We start from the raw sequence: 19,664 nt of genomic DNA on the forward strand, positions 1-19,664 counted from the left end.
TCCGCTGTCAACTTCCCAGATCGAACATTTCAGCCCCAGATCTCAAGAAGAGGATGGTGTATATAAGTAATAGTGTACACGTACATGTCTAATCTAGCCGCCGGCGCTTGTCCCGGTATGAATCGTCGCGTTCTCGAGAAAGCGGGCGTACGGCTCGTCTATGATCGTCGTGGCGATCGTACCCGCGTCTCCCACCTGCGGGCGAGCGAGACCGTGACCGCGAAGGAGACCGACGTCGACTGCTCCGGGAGTCGAACCCGTTCCTCTCTTGTTCGTCTCGATAATTGGGTCGATAAGACGAGCGTCTGCCATCGTCTTTGGGAGGGCGACGATCGTGACTGTCATCCTCACGGTCACGCCATGATCTGGTGTCTCCTTTACTGTGTGCAAGTGGTGCTGCATTTGAACCAGAAGCGTTTGGACCTGTGTTCTGCGGGCAATCTTTTTCCAGGTTAGAATCATGGGAGCTGCGCGGCGGAGGAGATTCCTCATACCTTTCTTCAGGTGAGGACCCCCACAAAGGAAGCAGCCTCCCCCCTCGGTACCCTTCCCTCCGCTCTTGACGGATCCAGCACCCCCAAACCCGCCATTACCAGCGGCTGTATCTTGATCGAGCAAGTGTGTATACTTTGTACGGCTGCGCTTGCCGAAGTTCTTCACCTGCATGACCTTAGGTAGCATTGATATATCCATAGTTGACTCCGTTGCTTCCGTGAAGTCATGACGTTTGAGAATTTCTTCATCCTGTGCGCTTCGTCAGTCCAGGTCAGATATCAGAAAGGCTAACACTCCCACCTGATGGAAAGCACCCTTGTGCCAATACTTCTGAAGGAACTTCTGCTGTCCTTTTGGTTTCTCCGCTCGAGTTCGTTCCGCACGCTCCATGTCCTCCTTCAACCGCTGCTCTTCCGGTAGTGCCCTACGCCGTTCGACCTCTTCGCGCTCCTGCTCTAGGCGAATTTCTTCCTCCTTCTCCTTCTTGATTCTTCCCAGCTCCCTCAATCTCCAGGCTTCGAATTCCCCCGCCGGATCCAAACCGTCTGTGTCGTCCACATCTGGAACTACGTCTTCTTTCTCCTCTGCGAGGTGAGTAGCGCGTGAGTTCCAGCTGCGTTCTATGAATATAGAGAATATGAACTTACTTTCAGCAAGTTCTCGGCGGATGCTCTCCGCTACCATGTCGTGACTCTGTTTCTTCCTCTCCTCCGCCGCCGCTTCCTTTTGCTGGAGCACATCCTCGGTATCCTGTGCCATAGCATCTCGTTCAGCAATAGTAGCCCGATTTCGCCTGTTACGTTGTAATTAGTTAGAATTACAATCCGAATGATGCTATTCGAACATACTTGTGAATAAAAACAGGTCTGAACTGCACTTTAGGTTGCTCCTCTTCAGATTCAGACTCTTCTTCATTACTCTATAAGATATTAGTTTATGTCGGAATGACAGGCAGCGAATGTGATTATTACCTCTTCTGATTCATCCTCCTCTGCACCAGCTACGGCCCGGGCTGGCTTCTCGTCCTCCTCGTCCTCCTCAGACTCGGACTCTTCCGACTCTAGTAATTGGTTAGGAGTATATTCTGGAGGCTTTTATTAGCGCTTACCCTCCATCGCAGTCCGCCCAGACTCTTCCCTCCCAGCAACAATAACCTTCCCGTCCCTGGAAATATTGACATCCTTGAGGGACACATTTATTGCCTTGGCCCTCGAAGGTGCTATCACCGGTGCTAACTCCTCGTCCTCATCTTCCTCGGCGTCCAGGTCTCCTTCTCCTGTAATAGGTACGTCACCATGCTCGAGTTCGGAGCCCTCGTCCTCTTCTTCATCCTCCGAGTCTGAGCCAGCGGCCGCGGCACCTTTTGGTGCCTTTCCCTTCCAATACCGGCCTGCAGCGCGAGCCGGCCGTGGTGCGTGTTTGCGGACTTCAGTTGCAAGGACTCCTGACATGGCGCGGTGCTGGTCTAAACGAAGTTGGTGGTCAATGTCATACCGCGACGATGGTCAGCTGTTTACTTCCTAAAGCTGACATAAGCAGGCGTGCATCCGAGTTCACCTCCGGCTCAGAACGCATTTCGGTTTTCAGAAGACTCGAAGGTGCCGGTGAACACACGATTAAGTTCTTGGTATCTAGAAGCTTGTTACATGACTAGGTAATAAGACTGTAAATGATATCTCAAGAGGGTTGCAATCCTGAAACGTCCGAGAAAGTGTCCATAAATCAATGTAGTAAATGACCAAAGAAAGGATAGTTTGTCCATTGTCCACCATCCCTGCTCAAACAAGGGTCCAAACTCCACTCATCAAGCCCACAGCGAGCATGACACCAAGGCCGGCAAGCGCACGTGGGTCCTCAAGTGAGATTGCACCTCCAGAGTTACCGCTACTTCCTCCGCCAGAACCACCGCTAGAGCTTCCACCCGTTGCAGACGGTGTGAATACGGAAGTGGCAGATGCGAGACACGAGGATGAAGCAGCAGAGAGCCCGCTAGTGCCAGAGGGTGCATAAGAATTGACAGTGCCGTTGCCAGCAAAGTAGCAGGCTTGAGCATTGGAGTTCTGCAGAGTATAGTACTCGGACATCACGTAGGATAGCATGATAGCTAAAATGAAAGAATAAGAATCGCGCTGCGAATAGGTAGACGAAAGGCACATACAAGGATCGCATTGAGAAACAGCACCGTATTGTCCAGAAGTCCCGTTGGCAGCAATCCCGTTGCAGGAGCTACCCATCTGTCCAAGCTGACTGCAGGCATAGTTGAGCAAATCACCCAGGATGGTCGAGTAGTTCGAGGTTTGAGGGGTGAACTGGCAACTCAAGTCGTTCTCAAAGCAGCTGCAGGCTGCCGCATTAGGAGTCGAGGGAAGGCTCGTCGAGCCAATGAAGTTGGCGCTCTGCGAGGGACATGAACCATACGATGCCGACGAGGAACTCTGGGAGGGTGAGTTGGGAGGTGAGACAGATCCATACTCAATCTTCAAACTGTTGAACTCCTGGCCAGTGGTGACGGTACTTCCGTCGGATGAGATATTGACCATACCAAATTGACCTTGAGCACTGGTCGCAGGGAAGTACGAGAAGGCAATTCCACCCGACCAATCAGGAGACATTTGTGAGCTGAAGAGTGCCCCAACTTCCGTCCAGTACCGTGTGCCAGCAGTGATGCAACCGAACTCGCTAAAGTAGGCAGCGACATTATAGCTCGAAAAGTCCGTCTCGACTGCAGAGTATGCCTGGGAGAAGGTGGTATTACCACACCACTCGCTAAAATAGTGATTAATATATCTGGTGAATAGCATGCTCATAAAATAATCTTACTAGTTGTTCAGGCCGTACAAGTCAATAGACGTCGCACCAGAGTTCGACCCCGAAGGATCACAGGACAGATACGATGCGAGAGGGTCTCTCCAACTCTCGTCTCCGTCAATGGCAGCATATCCGACGAGAGCGGACGATCCTTTGGAGTTACTGTTCGGCAAGAATAAGAAAGCCGGTGTTCGTATAACACGAGGCCACCTACAGGTATGCCTTGACATCACGCGCAGCTGCTTTGATGAAGGGCGCAGCGCTAGTCTCATTGGGAGCAGTGACAACCTCATTTCCGACATTGTACGCGAGAACGTTGTCGTAACTTGAAAACGCGTCGATGGTGTTGATGTACTGGTTCAAGAGACTTGTGGTCCATGAAGGAGACGCACGATCGATAGAGCCGTTCAAAGGAAGGGAAAGATCAATGCTGTATGAATCAGGCACAGTACCCGATGAGAAAAGAGTTGTGAGCGCTGCCTGGTTCCTTTGGGACTTACATGGTATAGATGCCTGCATTGCTGAGTGCCTTCATGCATGCATCGTGGTTGAGAGAAGAGTTTACGCTGTAAGCACGGATGGTGTTGACACCAAGCTGTTGGAGGTAAGGAATGTCACGACTACAAGCATTACTGTCGGCGAGAGGATCAACAAAAGTGGAAGGTTCGAGGAAAGGGTTGCTGGCGCTAGCGACCACAGAACCTATGAAAGCACTATGAAGGAACGAGAAAGTCACGCGATGTTGTAGAAGAACGCACCTTGGGGCTGATAGGCTATGCCCTTGATGTAAAACCTGCTCCCATCTTGTGTGTAGAGGTATCGCCCAGAGCGAGAGACCTTGGACACGGCCTCGGCGCTGGCGAAGAGGACAGATGCAGCGACGAGAGCGCGCAACGCCCTGGCCATGATAAATGGCATGGTGAGGGGGTAAGCGATGAAGGGGTATGAGATGAAGGGATGAAGCGGGGTAGTGTGACCGATGTGAGGTTTATGAACCGAGCGGCGAGAAAGACAAAGTCGGCTTGCCAAGCCCGAGCCTTCCCCACCAAGCGCCTCAGGGGTAGTAAGTTTCCGTTCCGACGTCGGATGTCAAGTACGGTGGCAGTGTGCACGCCGATAATAGTTCCAGCTCTCATGAATTCTCAAGTTGAAAGGGCTCCGACTGGTCAGAGCTATTACAAGTTAGGAACAGGGAGGAATGGACGCCCAGCGGTCCCAGAGCCATCCGCCACGTCTCACACACTCGTGTTTGCTGGCTAAAATCTTGTCCATTGTTTAATGGCCGCACGCTTTCCATAGTGAAGCCTGAACTGCTCTCAAGCGTGCACAGCAAAAAGCGAATGAGAGCGCGCTCGGATCTTGCCGGCAATAACAATCTCGCACTAAACCTTATTCCAGCCACTGTATAGTCCACCGCGTCTCGGCTTCTGTCTGTGCAACGCTAAGCAGCTCCTCATCGCCGGCAGCTTCAAGACCTCGGTACGTCCATCAGCACTTCGCGTTGCCAAACGTCCCACTCAAATTCTCTGGACCAGCCTCAAAATCAAAAATGACCCACGACTCCGTTTGGTTCTCTCGCCCAAGAAAGTATGGCAAGGGCTCCCGCCAGTGGTGAGTGCCACCTCGGAATATGTCAAAACGCAATCATAGTTAACTCGGACGCCTCCCTTCCAATTAGCCGCCTCTGCGCTCACCAGGCTGGTCTCATCCGCAAGTACGGCCTTGACCTCTGCCGTCAGTGCTTCCGTGAGAAGTCGGCCACCATCGGTTTCGAAAAGGTGTGTAGCAGTCGCACTTCAGTTACATTGTGTTTGCTCATCATGTGCATTCAGAACCGGTGAAGACGCGTAGAGTCGTTGGAATCTTGCAGCATTGTTTCTCTCTCATCGTTCTGGCTAGCTATCATCACACCATGTCTTATATGTTGCTATGATATCATGCAACGAGACTTCACTTCCGTGGACTCGTCCAACTAAGCAAAGTCATCCAAACATCACCGTCCAATCTTGGCTGGCTTCGAATCAAAATCACGCTTCATGTTAAATTACGGCTCGCTCAAAATCGTAAACGTCTAAGCACCAAGTGCAAACATGTATTGACGAGGGAGCATAAGTACAAAGGTATTGCTTAGCCATTAAACAGACATTGGTTAGTTGGGTTAGATCAGGTGGCAAAATTAGAGCTATACAGATGCTGGCAGATGAAAGGATGTTCTGAAAGCAAAGAAGAGCAATGGGTGGATGTGCCGAGGTGCGAAGTACAAATGCGCGGTGTAAAAGATCTCCAAAGAACAGAGTTCATGGCGGACGACGTGCATGACCCAGGTATCGATGTTGAGTGCAAACATATACATAGAAATAGCCGTTTAACGTCCCAAGGTTCATGATCGTGACCGGTGAGGAGCACGTAGAAAATTACATGCCATACCCATAGCTGGATCGCTGGTAAGGATCGATCAATGATCCAGCAGCGCCAGCGTTGGCGAATGGGCTGGCGTTCGCATACGCAGAGACGCCGCCAGCGAAGCCATTTCCATGGGAGAGCGAGGGAGTCATGCCTGCTTGATGAGGCGAGCCGCCTTGCATGACATAAGGGTCAATGGACGAGGGCTGAAGTCCGTGAAGTTGAGGGCCAAGATGAGAGGGGGCGAAAGATCCCTGTCCTTGCAGACCATAAAGACCACTCTGGCCACCATAGATATCCGCCATTGGGGGGTTGGAGGGGTGAAGACTTTGAGGTAGATGACGACCAGAATTGTGAAGGTTGCCGACACCAATAGATCCGTGGTATCCACCGCCAAAGTTGTCCATCTGCTCGCGTTGCAGCTTGTTTTGAATTCGCTTGCCATAAGGCGTGTTGCGAATCAAGGGCAGGACGGGACGGATGCCTTCCACCAGCAGGGCACGCTGACTAGCTTCCGCGTAATCCAGCGCAGTCTGAATTATGGTGAGTTGGCATCAACGCAACAGAAACATTCAACCTTACCTGAACACAATAATTGCCGTACGAATCCCGCAGCAGCTTCTCCAAACGGGAACGGTTCAGGACCTCCTCGATCAGTATCTTACGAGTGCTATGCTCAGCAACGCGGATGCACTAGAGGGATATATGGTAAGTCAAAGTCATCATAGGGTAGAAAAACCAAAACAGACCTTCTCAATGACATTGGAGCTGAATTTCTGCACAGAGAGCGCACACACATTGCCAGTAAACTGACGAATGACGCCTTCACTAAAGCGGTTGTCGTTCAAGTCCAGAACATATTGTACAACCTGAATGAGACTCAGCACCAGCACTGAGAAGCTCATTTTCAAGCGCTTACATAGTTGCCGTAAGGGTCTTGCACCAAGGTCAATGCATTGTAGGTGATCTCATTGACAAGCTGGATACGCTGGTGATCGGACGCGTGGTCGATGCAACGTTGCAACACGCAGCAGCCATGTCTGTGGGTAGCTACCTCAACACAGTTAGCCGCCACCGCGTTGTAGATAAACTGCAACTCTAGTATCAGTTTTCTGAGCTAGGTTGACGGACTCGCTATGATTACCTGGTTGTCCTCAGGACTGAGCTTATTAAGGCATTTCTGGATGACATGGTTTCCATTGAGATCCTTAATCAAGACTACGACGTGGAGGCTGAGAGCGAGGATAATCGAGTGGATCTGAGTGTTATATCTATGATCAGTCTAAATTCACCCCCGTAAGTGCGGCAGAAAAGTGAGAGCTGAAACTTGACTTACCTGTCGCCGAGTAGACAGGAAATCGATCATCTTCTGAACAGCACGGGTACCATGCATGTTCAAAGAGATGTTGACGAGATCCTGTGCCACAGATTCACAGATCAGGTTCCGCTGCTCATCCGTGGAGTACTCCAAAAGCTTCTGGCAAAGGTAGTTGCCGAAGGGGTCTAAAACTAGTTAGCTCGCAAGGTCTAGCGGAGAGGAATGGAATAGTACCTGTCATCAGCTCCGCGAAATGGCTGAATGTCTCCCGGAAGATCATGTCGCGATGCTCAACAACACCCTCCTCAAGCTTCTTCTGGAGATAACGACAACCATGCTGGTCTTTGCAGAGAGCAGGAATCTCGCCTTGAAGATCCTCAAGACGAGTGCCAGCAAACCGGTTCACTGCAGATTTTTTTTTTATTAGCGAGTATCAAATGAGGAAAGGATGTTGTCACTGACAATCCATGTCCCCGCGCTTGTGCTTGGGCCCGTGTAAACCGTTCATCTTCCCGTTGTCACTCAAGCGTCCAGTACCAAGTCCATAACGAGAGCCATTATGGTGGTAGAGAGCAGTCGAGCCAGTCGCGCCATCGATGTTGGGAGTCGAGATACGGCTATTCGACTCAAAGCCATAGGAACTGTACCGCCTGCCTTCTTCCAATGGGGCAGTGAGACCGTAAACCGACTCTACACCGTACTGGTCTTCAAGGAAGTTGCCATCATACTGACCCGATAGGCGTGATAGAGAAGGCTGAGACTCGAGCCTGTCCTCACCAATGTGACGGTGGCTTTGCGACGACAGACGACCACTCAAATTCTGGGTATCAGGAGTGAGAGGAGTGCCTGGGGTATGCAGAAGATGACCACCAGCTCCGTTAGTGATACCGGAGAGGGGAGTAGCGGGTACAGAACGCGTAGAAGCAAGCTCAAGAACTCCTGGAGATCCGCGCCGAGACGATGCCTGCATGCTAGCTGAAGGAGGCAACTGAGCAGATCCTGGGCCCATCTTGCCGGACAAGTCCTGAGAAGACGAGGTAAGTGTCAGTGTCGGACCTGTGCGGTGGTCTGCACGAGAGTTCAAGCCATCAGGACCATGGTGGTTGCCAGAGAACTGAGGCCACTCAGAAGACTTCTCGACGCGCGCCGAGAAGGCGCTCCTCGGAGAAGTTTGCGACATGTGCGCGAGATCCAGGGCGGCAGACGATGTCGTGTTCTAAAAGTGGGGCAGTCAGATGTCGCAGGTAGGTTTTTTCGTTGAGAATGAATCACCTGTTTGCCATAAGCATGATACTTGTCGTCATCAGAAGTAGGCAAGTTCCTCATAGCATCTTGAAAAGACGATCAACAATAAGAACCATCAACACGAGGCTTGAGGAATGATCTTACTGTGCATTTCTTGGTCTAGTTGCTCATCAAGCATTATACCAGGGTTGTACGATTGCCCATTGCGAGCCCTATCATCATCGCCAAGCCTTCCCCGCAGCGAGTTTGCAAAACCCCCGATGGCGCCAGGGCTGGGAGTACCACGAACGAGGCCCTCGCCGGCCAACGCCAGGTTCTCGAGGTGTCCAGCCAGCTCTTCATCATGCTCACTAGCAGATGTACGACGGCTGGCGGGCATGCTCTTCGCACCTGGTGCGCGTCCATAGTGACCGTTGGAGTTCCCGAGATCCGGAGAGCGACTGACGCTGGGAGCGTACGTGACCGATTTTCTCTTGTCCGAAGCCGATCCGACCGCTTTTGAGAGACCCTCAACGTCAAGTCCGATCTGGTGACCGGGGACACCAACACGAAGTGCGGAGTCACCGTGCAGCATGGCGTTGACCCGCGGAGGCGTCGTCGGCGCGGAGACGGCAAACTGGGCTGCGGCATTAGGATCAAACGGAATGCTGAGCAGCTCTTGAGCCTGCTGGTGCTCCAAAGCGCGCATTTGATCCTCGAACATCTTCCTCTGCAAGAGGCGCTGACGCTGATGCTCTAGACGCTTCAGCTCGACGCGCTGTGAGTGGCGTATACAAGGTCAGCGGACGCGTTCGCCATACGTGACTATTCTTGGCCACGTACCGCAGACATGTCGGGCATATTAGTCCCCAGCCTCGCAGCCTGGCAGAGAAGGTCAGAGGCTACCTAACGCGGAAATGGGGGGTGAGGAAAGCCTACCGAGTCTGCGAGGTCGAGAAAAGCAGGGGGACTTTGCTTCCTCCCGTCGGGGTTGTGATTATTATCGGATGAGTTAATAGCATTCTGGTTGATACTCATGGCTATAGACGACAAAAGCGGGTTAGGCTTTTCTTGCTCGAGGCTGATGGGGAAATTAAACGAGGGCGACAAAGGAAAGCGAAGGTATTAAGGAGGTGTAGTCGAGTGCAGCTTAATGAAACAGATCTTCCTGCGATGTGAGTGGCACGGAGGTGAGCTGGACGTGGACGCGACACGGCTTGTTTGGACAGACCGGTAAGCCAATTTTACGCCCGTCTATAATGGACTGATAGTACAATGAGGCTTTATGGGCTGTCGGAGAGGCTGTGAGCGAAGTGAAACTATATGCGCGTGGCCTGGGGACGCGCCGACCTTTTTCGGAGACTCCAGATTTTGCAGGATGTGTGAGGAGGAACACGGTGATGTTGCTCAGTAGAGTCGTTACGGGCAGCAGAATTTAAGGCACTTGGCCAGGCGCGTGGGGAGAAAAAACAGCCGGAGTTACCCTCTTTTTTAAAAGTCCGCCCTATTGCAGCATGGCCTTTGCAAATCTAATTGCAAGTCCATACATTCTTTAATGAATTCTCGCCCTCCACTCCCGCTCCCGTCCTCCATCGTCCCTCTGCTCAGTACCGAGTCCTTTCCTGCTGGCAACTCGTATCTTTTGGAACTGTCTCGTCCGTGATCTACTGGTCTATAGCACCCAACTTTGATGAGTGCGAATGTTGTTGAATATACTTCCGCTGTCACACTCCAAAACGCGCGCCTCATGTCTTCCATTCACCCGACCCTTGCAGTGCACCGTATCACCGCAGGCCCGGCCGAGAGAAGCTCGGATTGGCGGGCAGCAGCGAGGCGACAAATTTACTCTCGTATCACATCATCATGCCGCCGCATACACAACCCTGCGCTTCCTGTGACCGACCGTCCAGACTCTGGGTTCCCCCTCCTCGAATCCTATCATTCGCCGATCATAGGTATATTACAGTTGCAAGTAACCCTGATTCAATAACCAAAGCTAGAACTTGTTCACTGGAACAACACCAATCTTGAGTGCCACTCGTCGGACGGAGTCATGACTTGGAAATTTTTCACAGAAGCATAAGTCATTACTATAGCCGCAACACGCGAGCTGGGAAATAGCGTAATATAAAGAGCACAAACCCCGACCATGTGTACTAGCGAGCCGGTACCGACGAGGTCAAACCGCTCTTCTGGAGTCCAATTTCTTTGGCTGACTTCTCGACGCCCCCTGCTGCCGGGGTCTTCACGTCCTGCTTACGCTCGTCGGTCCCGTCGCTATGGTCCATGTCCAAACCTCGGATCGTTCGCCGGTCATCTTCGTCGTCCCTAATGGGCTGTTCGGGCGCTTGGCCCGTGCTGGCCTCCCCGTCAGCCGCGCTGCCATTGGCGTGCACGGGGTGGCCGTTCTCAGTCTCGCGTTTGACAGAAGGCGCGATCGAGGATGATGTGCGCGAACGCCAGAACCCAGGAAGCTGAGGAAGTCCAATGGAGATCCTAGAGTACCTGGAGAAGGCGCTCCCATCATTTGAAGAAGCTGTCGGTGTTACGGCACCGCTACCTGACCCGTCACCTTGAGAATCCTCATTAGTGGGGACATCCGCGTTGCCATTCGCTTCAGAGCCGGTTCCCTCCGTGTCAAGCGTTAGAGAAGGCGGAGATTGAGGTGGTGGTGTCACAAGCCCGGAAGACATTGGGGATTCTGAAATACGCAACGGGCTTCATAACAGGTCAATACTTCCGAATCATTCTGCCGAGCAGCCAGACACATACGCAGAAGACGCGCATTCGCCGTCGCTCAGAATCAGCAGTAAATTCTTGAGGTTGAATAATGTATGTCGAATATCCATGGTAGGTGTTTCGTCCACCATTAGCTGTTCCAGGCAACCATCAGCATATAAGTCGCATGCAGGAAAACCGCAAACTTACCAACTCAATATTCTTGTTTAATAGAAATACTCCATATTCAAAACGATAGGTATCAACGCCTCTTGAGAAAAGCGGGAACCTGATACAATGTTAGTATGGCGGGAGAAATACGGCAAAAGAAAGTCCTGACATTCGAGGGCCGACCATAGCAGAGATATTATCACGGATAAGACTTCTGCTACCAATGTAGGTGACAGGGTATACCAGAGCCTTGCCCATATAAGCGGCAAGTAGATGGATAGCCAACGCAGCATATCCCAGAGCCGTAGCGACAGAGTCTTCGTTTACGTCCTTATGAGCAGACCACGAGAGAGGAGGGGCGGGATCCGTTTTGTTCAAGGGTATAGGTAATGGAACCGAAAGAATAGTATAGAGTAAATCCTCGGGTGATCGCAGGTCGATCGGGAAGATGAAGGAGAGTGTTGCAATAAGACGGGTGCGGAGAGGCGTCAGTTGATTTCGAAGAGACATCAACCGTTTCCTGGTTAAAGCGTGAAAAATGGCCCAACCCGATTTTGAGGACGACTTACCTCTCTTCGACGAGTACTAGCTTTTCACTAGCCAACATAGCTGCTCCCTCGTCCATCAACCCTTTAGCACTGGCCAAAGCAGCCTCTCGACTTCTTAGAGATTCTTTCTTGCGGGCAATGAGCTCACGGACTTTGAGCATAGGATCAATTTAGTAACTATCAGTCGGTTGAAGAATAAAGTGACTGACGTTCATTTGATCTGCTCATAATACGAGACCGGTCATCTTGACGATCACGTATTCGTGTCTCCCGCTCCGATACATCACGCATCTTCAACCCATGTCAGGAATTGGTATCATTACGACACGGAAGGAGTTGGAAACCTACTAGGGCAGTTACAGCATCCGCACGCAACGAGTCGGACACTGTGTCAACAATCTTATTCAAAGATTGTTGGTTATCCCGTATGCACGCTTGAAGCGTCGCTAGTCTACCATGTAGTTAGCGCTCGTATGTAAGTAGACGATATCGAACTGCTTACTGAAGAAGATCTTGCCAGCTTGAACTCCGTCCTTCAATTCTCCTGCTTCGCTGCCGCGTCTGAACTTTCGGCAGAGCCAGCTTGGCACTATGACGGGGAAATGCTAAGTCCCCAACAGCAGTGGTAGCTTCTGGGTCGGATGTGTAACCAGGAGAAGGAGATCTTGAACGTCCCTTCGGCGGCGGCTTGGGGAGGTAAAATGTGGTATCGCTCGAGGAAAAAGTGACCAAAAGAGTGTTCGACGGAAGACTGAACTGGTCCTGGGATAGCTACAGAGCGTGTCAGCATCGCGCAAGTGCAATCGTTAAGAAGGATATAACCTCTTCAGACAGAGGCACAAGCTCTTGCAAGTGAACATCCCACTCTTCCAATACCTTCCAGTCCTTTAGTCCATCCACCTGCGTCTCCTTTTCTTTTCCCTTTCCCTTCACACTCGAATGAATATCGACTTGACTTCCTGTCTTCGCCCAAAGCTGCACATGGAAGTAATTGGTACTGCGATCTGTCCATTCTGCAAATTCATACGATGACCGGCCATCGATAGTAAATGCCGGGTTGGTTGACGGTCGGTGGATGGGGGACATGTAGTCAGGGACACCATCAAGATCATCCTCGGTCATAGTTTGGCCTCCGTTAAGCGCGGATGACTGAGAAGGGCCAGCTTTGGACGGCATTGACAGAGATGACTTGTGGATCTTGCTGGCAGCCTTGGAAGATACCGGACTATCTTTCATCGCTGCCTTCATATCCTTGGGCCGGAATCTTGCATTGTCTTGGCTCTGTGTTCGCGGTCGTCCGTACGCGTCTCCAGAGTTTCCAACAGGCGAAGATGGACGGGAGCCAGACGCACTCATCGTCCTCGAACCGACGCGATTCGTGCGAGAGGGGACTTTGATGGTGATGAAGGATTCAACCAACCGTGAATCGACGACCTCCTCAAGCTTCTTCTGGTTGTACTCCATAAAGAAGCCACTCGTGCTGGTATAGGTTGACGACGAAGGAACAGCGGAAAGCGCACTAGCGGAGGGTATATTGCCAGAGGCGATGGAGCTCGTGCGATTACGAAAGGAAGGTCGAGTAGGGTGAATGGTAGGGCTAGGAGGTTGTTGTCGTGAAGGTTTGCTGCCTGCTCCGGTGCTCATACTGCCTGTTGGTGCGCCCGTGAAACTAACCTTAGATTGTGTTCTCCGGCGACCTTTCATGTCGGGAATAGACACTCCAGGGGGAGACCCCTCGGTGAACGGTACAGAGGGATCCGCACGAATGCTACGCAAGGTATTGATAGAGCTTGTGGATATCCGGCGAGAACGCCTCCGGGCAACAGTTACATCGAGGTCGTCGGAGTAGTGACCATGAGCAGTGAACTGGGAGTGAGAGGCGGGTTGTAGGAGAGCGGAAGCGACCGCATCTCGAGCAGGGAATGGCGTGAAGTTCCTGATCTGAATAGAGGTTATGTGGCGGAGACGGTGCTGGAAAGTGTCCTAGAAGATGAGGAAACGGTCACCCCTCTGTATGCGGTTAGAGAGAAGATGCGAATGACCTGATAGTCACTTAGATGCCACGGAATATTCGGTGGAGAGTTTGAGAGGGCATTGTGTGCATCTTCGGACATGTTCAGACAGCCAGGACGAGCATGTATGAGCACGAGACGAGATAACACGAGTTGAGTCTGCCTATGTTGTCGGGGACTCGAAGATCGACGCGGTTGCTCGGAGACGAGAGCGTTTCCATTCCCAGCGCGACACTCACTGCAGCGCTAAACTCAGGCTACACCTCGAAATAACGCGCTCTCATGGCGCCAAAACCAAGGCAGAAGAGAATTCCCTCAGGGCCAGCAAAGCCCGATGATGCACAAACAATGTCTTCAGCGCCGCAGCAACCAGCCCCTACTCCTGCAGCAGCGCCTAAAGACCAGCAACCTACACCCTCGACAAGCACCCAGGCGACCACTCAAGCTAGCAATGCCAACCCGACCTCCTCAGCAGCTATGCCCCCGCCACCTCAGCCACCAAGTAAACCCCAGGCGATCCTTGAGCCCGAGATGACCGCTCTTGCAGAATGTCTCAAGGTACCTAACCACTGCCGCTATTAGCCGAGCACCAACCTCACGCTCTCTAGAATGCCGTGGTCAAGACAGCGCAGGTATACGCGTTTCATGCGGATGCTCATAGGCTGTGCGTATATGAATCCTATAGACGTTGTGTCGACTGAAGGAACGCACACAGCGGCTTGCAACGCCACATGCCATATCCACCGCGTTCGCTCATCGCATCTCTCGGCAGCGAGGTCGAGAGGTATGATCAACTCTGCGATGCGATCGAATTTCAAGTCGTAAGCATATTTATCCCCGCCGCCCACTCCATCAATAATTCTGTGTCCTTTCCAGTCTCGTGCCATCTCTGTCCTGCAACGCGACCTGTCTCGCGAGCAAGCGCGTATCCGTGAGGCCGAGAATGCCATCGCCCAGCGTACTCGGTCCAAATCCCCGTCCAAGTCCCCAGTCTCAACCCGTATCTCCTTACCACCCAGTGACGGCACCGACATCACCATGCAGCCCCCCACCGGACGTGACCAGTCACCCACATCGTCCACTGCGCTTCCTTCAAGCGCCCCCGCACGGCGCCAGTCTAACATCTCCCTCTCCTCCCTCCAGCGCCCACCACTACCTCTCAAACTCGACTTGTCCGCAGCCCGTATGAACCCCGACGACGCCACCAACTTCGCCAAGAGCGGCCTCGCGTCCCCCGTCGCGCTCGCACCCAAGTCGGCAAGACTCACATCGACAGCGGAGATAGATCTCATGGCTGCCTTCGCCAACGCCGCGAACCAGTCAGAACATCAGCGACATATCGACATCGACCTCACCAGCTCCCCCGTGAACATGCCCGACGACGTCGACTTGTCTCTCGGCACTACTGCGGACAAGCCCATCGAACTGGACCTCGATAACATCGACATCGAGATGTCCAACATGACGGATCTGTTCGGGGACGAATCCACCGACGCTCAAGGCGGTGACAACTTGTTCTCCCCCGACGTGACAGAAGGACCTATGGCACTTCCTGCTGCCGGGGGTTCTAATGACACCAAGGACCTGGACATGGGCCTCATGGATGCGCTTTCCGCCGTGGATGCCAGCGGCCAAGGCGGCAATTCGCTGGATTCCCTTCATATCCCACACGATGGAGGCCAGCCTGTGTCGGGCGACGGCCAATCCCACCCAGCACCCTCGCCAGGTGCATTCCTCGAAGGGCTTGGGAACACAGAAGGTGGCCAGGCACCCAACCACTCTAGCATGGATTTCTCCAACCTGGACTTCTCTGGCCTAAGCCCTGACTTCTTCATGAACCAAATGAACCAGCATGGGGCCGACATGAACAACTTCGACATGGACTCGCTCTTGCAGAACATGGGTCAAGCACCGTCAAGCAATGACACGCATAAGCCAGACTCATAGGACTCGGGAGGGGACGAGGAGAAAGTACGGAACCGTAGTCAATACTTAGCATTTTAACGCATAATACCAGTACCTAACGTGACACGAATGTCCGTTATGTGTCCAAGAAAATGGGAAATAACACAGCAAATAAAAAAGTCCGCAAGCAGCGCAAAAGCAATGTCTAGTGTCTAAAGGGCTAGGTCGTAGGATGCGAAGACGGCCCGTTGATGAGATACTTGTCCAGCCGTTTTCGCACCGGATGCCCATGGCGGACGCCCACCGCCCGGAGCAACTGCGCGAGGTCTCCCGTTAGCCTTCTCTTCTCTTCCGGACCAATGTCTTCAGAGTCCTGGAGATCCTTATAGGCCCGAGACAGCCGCCCTTTTGGCAAGTTGGGAGGACCAGAGCCGTTTGTAGACGGGAGAGCCTGCACCGCTGCCCCTGCACCGCGTTTCTTCTTCGACTTGATCTTGGGCACCGCCAGCAGAGGCTCCATGAACTCCGTCCTGAATCTGCGCAGCGCGAGCGCATACAGCGGGACAACGCGGTCCAGCGAGCTCGCCGCCTCTGCACACGTCTCCGCCGACGCTAGCCGCTCCGCCTGTTCGCGATGGTCAGGCGGCCCAGCGATAGTCCCCCACTTCGCGAGTTCCTCGGTGCGGCGCTCACGTAGCTTCTGGGCAATCTTCTGGCGTGTGTCGCCAGCCTCAATGTTCTTGGAGACAGCGTCAAAGATGTCGCCGAGGGTGAGCCAGCCGCGGTCCTCGTCAACGGCGCGCTTGACGTAGTGACGGTTCACGTAGTTGAGCAAGCGGTTGACCGAGTTGGCACCGACGGCGTAGCGTTGGAAGCAAGGAAGGAGGTAGTGAATCAGGTCAGCGCTGTCCTCTTCGGGTGCGCCAAGGAGAAGCTCGCGGGCGACCCCGGCGTAGTATCGGTCGATGTGCTCGTAGAGATCTGTACCGCTGGGAATCTCCTTGTCCGGGATGGGGGAACGGGGGTTGCAAGAGTCGGACTGGGTAGTGAAGTAGTTGTAAGTGGCGGTGTGAATCCCCATATGATAGGAGATGTCAATAGCTGGAGCCTTATCCGTACTGTTGGTTGGCGAGCGGACGATATGGTTCAAAGCCGGGAGGATATAGCCCCAGAGCGAAGAGAGGGATGCCGCTGGATTCGCGCTGCCCGCAGAAGGGTTGGGCATGGGAGGGACGGTGGACGAGGCTGGCTGCTTGCCTTTGCCCTTGGACATTCTGCAATTTCTTCGGACGATGGAGAGTTGACAAGCGCGAACCTAACCTGCCTCCTAAAACTGTCCCATCAACGGAAGCAAAATTTCTCGGTGCACCGGCGGCACCGGCGACCCGGCTCGCTAGCGCTGGCCACCCTTCTCTCGCCAACGAACACGCTGAGATGTGATGGACCACGCCGTCGAGCACGACATGCACACACGCTCTACAGGCGCGCGGCTTTACGGCGGCATGTCCCCACCATACACGACATTTCTGTTGTTATTGCACTTATCAAAACACGACTTTCTCAGCATCACACAGAATTCCAATGCACATGGCCGAGTTATATTCACATTACGACAAAACAGATAATCAAGATACTATATAGGCACGCATAGATCAGGTTTGTTGCAAGCCAAAACGTCATCAAGCAAAAGTAGCCTATTTCTTTATTTTTGCCTTTCCTAGAAGCTAGACAAGCCAAGCAAAAAAGCATCGCTTCTCTCTTCTCATCTTCGGTAGTGACCATTAGCTTCAACAGGCTCCCGGCCGCGAGGAGGGTAATCTCTAGAGCCGCCTCGGGGAGGGGGATCGCCCGACCGGCCAGCGTAGCCATTGCCGTTGTTGTAAGGAGCAGCACCAGAGTACCCAGCAGAGTCATAATGCCCAGCAGAGCGAGCAGGAGGGCTCATGGAGCGACGCCTTTCGGTACACGTTCAGTAAAAGTTACACTACCGCGTGTCATCGAACGCACCTGTAGCGTTGCGGAGCAGCTTCTTCGCCAGCCCTAGGAGGAGGATAATCAGGATAGCGAGGAGGCGTCATAGGACGGGGTCGATGCTCAGCCGGAGGCGGATAATCCCTGCCCAACCATCAGAAGGCATTCATGCTTCAGCCAAGCTATTAGACAAACCTAGGAGGCCTCTCGTAGTCATCACGAGCCCGAGGCGGCGGACCAGGAGGAGTTCGGGGACGAGGAGCAGCAGCTGCGTACGCATATCTGTCATCAACAGGAGGACGCCTGTCATAGCGATCATAAGCATCACGAGGCGGAGGCGGAGGGAAGCTGCGCGAGTAGCTAGCGTCTCTATCCCCGGGATATGGTCGATCGTATCGAGCAGGTGGAGCTGCCGCCGCCGGAGGGGGACGAGACCTGTAATCGTCAAAGTCCCGAGTGCGAGCGGGGGGAGCCGGTGCTACAGGGTAGTCGCGCACGTCTCGGGGAGACGGAGGGCGACGATAATCACGTCCAGAGGAAGGGTAATCATAATGCCGAGAGTCTCGCGGAGGATAGCGTGAGGAAGGGCCAAACTCATCCCGAGGAGGATAGTCTCTGGAGGGCGGAGGGTAATCGCGAGAGTACGTGCGATCAGGCATACCAGGCTCAGTTCCACGTCGGCTGCCCATTAAATGTTAAATATTGTATAGGATATTAATGTGTCAATTAGAAACTTACGGAGGGCGGAAAGATCCATCCCCGTTGGGACATTCTCTGCAACACTATCAACGCATGAGACTGTCAACAAAACGTGAGCTGCATACCTTGCCCAGTGACCAGGTTGACCACATTTGAAGCAGGCACTGGGGTCGCTGCTTACGTGCTTCGTGATACGACCACGGCTATGAGAAAGCTCAACTCGAATTTTGTTGCCCATGAAGTAGCCCTCGTTGTACTTGGCGACACTTTCTTCCGCGGCCTCGCGACTGTCGAATTCCTAGAGGCCTCAAGTGAGGCCCTGCGTGGGAAAAACATTTTGTTTGCGCGACTTACAACAAAGCCAAAGCCAGTCCTATAAAGAGGTGGCGCCAAGTCAGATAAAGCCCCACGTCATTCCAAAGACCAAACATACTTGAGCTCAATAGCGACGATACTTCCAAGTTTACCAAAGCAGTTCTGGAGATCTTCGGTCTGGGTGTGTTCGGGGAGACCGCCGACATAGACCTTGTTCGCCTGGAGTGACATCAAGTTCAATATCGAGTCCAAGTAACAAAGGCGCGTGAAGAGCAGAAGAAGAATACAAAGCGTCAGGAGCAGAAGAGTGAGCAAAAAGCGTGGAAAAAATCAAAGCCCTTGGTCCCCGGTTTGGCGGAGGGCGACACGCCAGTGCGAGGAGCCAGCGTCAGAACCGGTACAAGCACCGACGTCAGTGTCAACCAGATCTGTCGCCAGACGCAGCTGTGAAAGAGGCATGCCGCTGAAGACACTATATGTCGTCGCAGAAGCAGACGCAGCCGCGAGTAGCACAGAAAGAGCATGGAAGCCGGCGAGAAGCACACAAGAGGAGATGGGGACAGGGTGTAACAAGAAGAGACCTAAGCACCTTGACTTGTTTTTCGCGGCCGCCATCCGTCTTGATGACGATCATGGTGTTGCCGTTGCTGGCGTTGTCGACGCTGGAGCCCCGCCTGTACTCATCTTGGCCTTGGCTGCCTTGCATAGGGTCATCCTGGCCTGGAGGAGGGTTGACGGCACTAGGGCCCATGTTGTCGGCACTGGGTGCGTCAGCTGAGTGACTGTCGTGGGCGGAGGGGAGAGCGTCCATGGCTGACCTTGGGGAGGCGGCCATCGTGATATGTGCTGTAACTCGTTGAGACCCAATGGAGTGGTTGGGGCGAAACCAAAGAAAACTTCAGTTCAGACTCCGCACGGATTTAACCCGCGACTCAGAGGCAAACAGCTTGGCACGCAACACGTTGTTCAAGCGCTCACGTCAGGGCTGCAGTCAACCGCCTTGTACTTTATCTGACAACCTTGTGTTTTCATGGTGGCCGGTTGAAAACAACATGAACAGTGATTGAAGTCAAGGAT

The 19,664-nt window shown here is 53.1% G+C and overlaps 7 protein-coding genes across 7 annotated transcripts; 1 reads left to right on the forward strand and 6 right to left on the reverse strand.

Moving 5' to 3' along the window:
* Positions 1–6: 6 nt before the first annotated feature.
* On the reverse strand, positions 7–1,979 carry CONPUDRAFT_161109 (uncharacterized protein). The gene is made up of 7 exons (XM_007764993.1): positions 1,604–1,979; positions 1,467–1,555; positions 1,344–1,414; positions 1,143–1,288; positions 796–1,079; positions 495–744; positions 7–441 (listed from the first exon to the last, which is right to left on the reverse strand). Exons 1-7 carry the CDS (start codon positions 1,944–1,946, stop codon positions 89–91), a joined length of 1,536 nt encoding a protein of 511 aa, XP_007763183.1. The 5' UTR covers positions 1,947–1,979; the 3' UTR covers positions 7–88.
* A 116-nt stretch (positions 1,980–2,095) lies between these two features.
* On the reverse strand, positions 2,096–4,219 carry CONPUDRAFT_94702 (glycoside hydrolase family 72 protein). The gene is made up of 6 exons (XM_007764994.1): positions 4,062–4,219; positions 3,804–4,005; positions 3,518–3,733; positions 3,316–3,465; positions 2,654–3,261; positions 2,096–2,599 (listed from the first exon to the last, which is right to left on the reverse strand). The coding sequence occupies exons 1-6, from the start codon at positions 4,207–4,209 to the stop codon at positions 2,274–2,276; spliced, it is 1,650 nt and encodes a 549-aa protein (XP_007763184.1). The 5' UTR covers positions 4,210–4,219; the 3' UTR covers positions 2,096–2,273.
* A 550-nt stretch (positions 4,220–4,769) lies between these two features.
* On the forward strand, positions 4,770–5,298 carry CONPUDRAFT_133793 (40S ribosomal protein S29). The gene is made up of 4 exons (XM_007764995.1): positions 4,770–4,782; positions 4,839–4,914; positions 4,982–5,081; positions 5,136–5,298. The coding sequence occupies exons 2-4, from the start codon at positions 4,853–4,855 to the stop codon at positions 5,142–5,144; spliced, it is 171 nt and encodes a 56-aa protein (XP_007763185.1). The 5' UTR covers positions 4,770–4,782; positions 4,839–4,852; the 3' UTR covers positions 5,145–5,298.
* A 419-nt stretch (positions 5,299–5,717) lies between these two features.
* Positions 5,718–9,286, reverse strand: CONPUDRAFT_43957 (ARM repeat-containing protein; the record flags this gene model as incomplete). The annotated part of the gene is made up of 12 exons (XM_007764221.1): positions 5,718–6,239; positions 6,289–6,399; positions 6,456–6,575; positions 6,626–6,796; positions 6,851–6,964; positions 7,043–7,215; positions 7,259–7,429; positions 7,487–8,240; positions 8,297–8,355; positions 8,414–9,026; positions 9,092–9,130; positions 9,188–9,286. The coding sequence occupies 12 exons, from the start codon at positions 9,284–9,286 to the stop codon at positions 5,718–5,720; spliced, it is 2,946 nt and encodes a 981-aa protein (XP_007762411.1).
* A 979-nt stretch (positions 9,287–10,265) lies between these two features.
* CONPUDRAFT_133794 (uncharacterized protein) lies at positions 10,266–13,949 on the reverse strand. Its single transcript, XM_007764996.1, has 10 exons — positions 13,728–13,949; positions 12,508–13,668; positions 12,188–12,456; positions 12,034–12,136; positions 11,895–11,976; positions 11,707–11,836; positions 11,307–11,657; positions 11,177–11,255; positions 11,021–11,121; positions 10,266–10,966 (listed from the first exon to the last, which is right to left on the reverse strand). The coding sequence occupies exons 1-10, from the start codon at positions 13,797–13,799 to the stop codon at positions 10,405–10,407; spliced, it is 2,910 nt and encodes a 969-aa protein (XP_007763186.1). The 5' UTR covers positions 13,800–13,949; the 3' UTR covers positions 10,266–10,404.
* Positions 13,950–14,749: 800 nt separating this feature from the next.
* Positions 14,750–16,836, reverse strand: CONPUDRAFT_94709 (uncharacterized protein). Its single transcript, XM_007764997.1, has one exon. The coding sequence runs from the start codon at positions 16,825–16,827 to the stop codon at positions 15,823–15,825; it is 1,005 nt and encodes a 334-aa protein (XP_007763187.1). The 5' UTR covers positions 16,828–16,836; the 3' UTR covers positions 14,750–15,822.
* A 357-nt stretch (positions 16,837–17,193) lies between these two features.
* On the reverse strand, positions 17,194–19,443 carry CONPUDRAFT_133797 (uncharacterized protein). The gene is made up of 8 exons (XM_007764998.1): positions 19,177–19,443; positions 18,706–18,806; positions 18,627–18,645; positions 18,398–18,570; positions 18,312–18,347; positions 17,769–18,254; positions 17,610–17,717; positions 17,194–17,557 (listed from the first exon to the last, which is right to left on the reverse strand). The coding sequence occupies exons 1-8, from the start codon at positions 19,420–19,422 to the stop codon at positions 17,365–17,367; spliced, it is 1,362 nt and encodes a 453-aa protein (XP_007763188.1). The 5' UTR covers positions 19,423–19,443; the 3' UTR covers positions 17,194–17,364.
* Positions 19,444–19,664: the final 221 nt, after the last annotated feature.

Source organism: Coniophora puteana (genome assembly GCF_000271625.1).
Source record: "Coniophora puteana RWD-64-598 SS2 unplaced genomic scaffold CONPUscaffold_1, whole genome shotgun sequence".
Lineage (NCBI taxonomy): Eukaryota > Fungi > Basidiomycota > Agaricomycetes > Boletales > Coniophoraceae > Coniophora > Coniophora puteana.

Coding starts and splice junctions, on each gene's coding strand:
- CONPUDRAFT_94709 (XM_007764997.1), bottom strand. CDS start 16,827: ATGCCCAACCCTTCTGCGGGCAGCGCGAATCCAGCGGCATCCCTCTCT.
- CONPUDRAFT_94702 (XM_007764994.1), bottom strand. CDS start 4,209: ATGGCCAGGGCGTTGCGCGCTCTCGTCGCTGCATCTGTCCTCTTCGCC. Junction 4,006..4,061: donor CATAGCCTATCAGCCCCAAG/GTGCGTTCTTCT, acceptor GTGCTTTCATAG/GTTCTGTGGTCGCTAGCGCC. Junction 3,466..3,517: donor CGTGATGTCAAGGCATACCT/GTAGGTGGCCTC, acceptor CTTGCCGAACAG/TAACTCCAAAGGATCGTCCG.
- CONPUDRAFT_133794 (XM_007764996.1), bottom strand. CDS start 13,799: ATGTCCGAAGATGCACACAATGCCCTCTCAAACTCTCCACCGAATATT. Junction 11,256..11,306: donor GCTATGGTCGGCCCTCGAAT/GTCAGGACTTTC, acceptor ACATTGTATCAG/GTTCCCGCTTTTCTCAAGAG. Junction 11,122..11,176: donor TAAACAAGAATATTGAGTTG/GTAAGTTTGCGG, acceptor TGCCTGGAACAG/CTAATGGTGGACGAAACACC.
- CONPUDRAFT_133797 (XM_007764998.1), bottom strand. CDS start 19,422: ATGGCCGCCTCCCCAAGGTCAGCCATGGACGCTCTCCCCTCCGCCCAC. Junction 18,807..19,176: donor GCCGCGAAAAACAAGTCAAG/GTGCTTAGGTCT, acceptor ATGTCACTCCAG/GCGAACAAGGTCTATGTCGG. Junction 17,718..17,768: donor GACTACGAGAGGCCTCCTAG/GTTTGTCTAATA, acceptor ATGGTTGGGCAG/GGATTATCCGCCTCCGGCTG.
- CONPUDRAFT_133793 (XM_007764995.1), top strand. CDS start 4,853: ATGACCCACGACTCCGTTTGGTTCTCTCGCCCAAGAAAGTATGGCAAG. Junction 4,915..4,981: donor GGCAAGGGCTCCCGCCAGTG/GTGAGTGCCACC, acceptor CCTTCCAATTAG/CCGCCTCTGCGCTCACCAGG.
- CONPUDRAFT_161109 (XM_007764993.1), bottom strand. CDS start 1,946: ATGTCAGGAGTCCTTGCAACTGAAGTCCGCAAACACGCACCACGGCCG. Junction 1,415..1,466: donor AGGAGGATGAATCAGAAGAG/GTAATAATCACA, acceptor AATATCTTATAG/AGTAATGAAGAAGAGTCTGA. Junction 442..494: donor GGGTCCTCACCTGAAGAAAG/GTATGAGGAATC, acceptor ACCTGGAAAAAG/ATTGCCCGCAGAACACAGGT.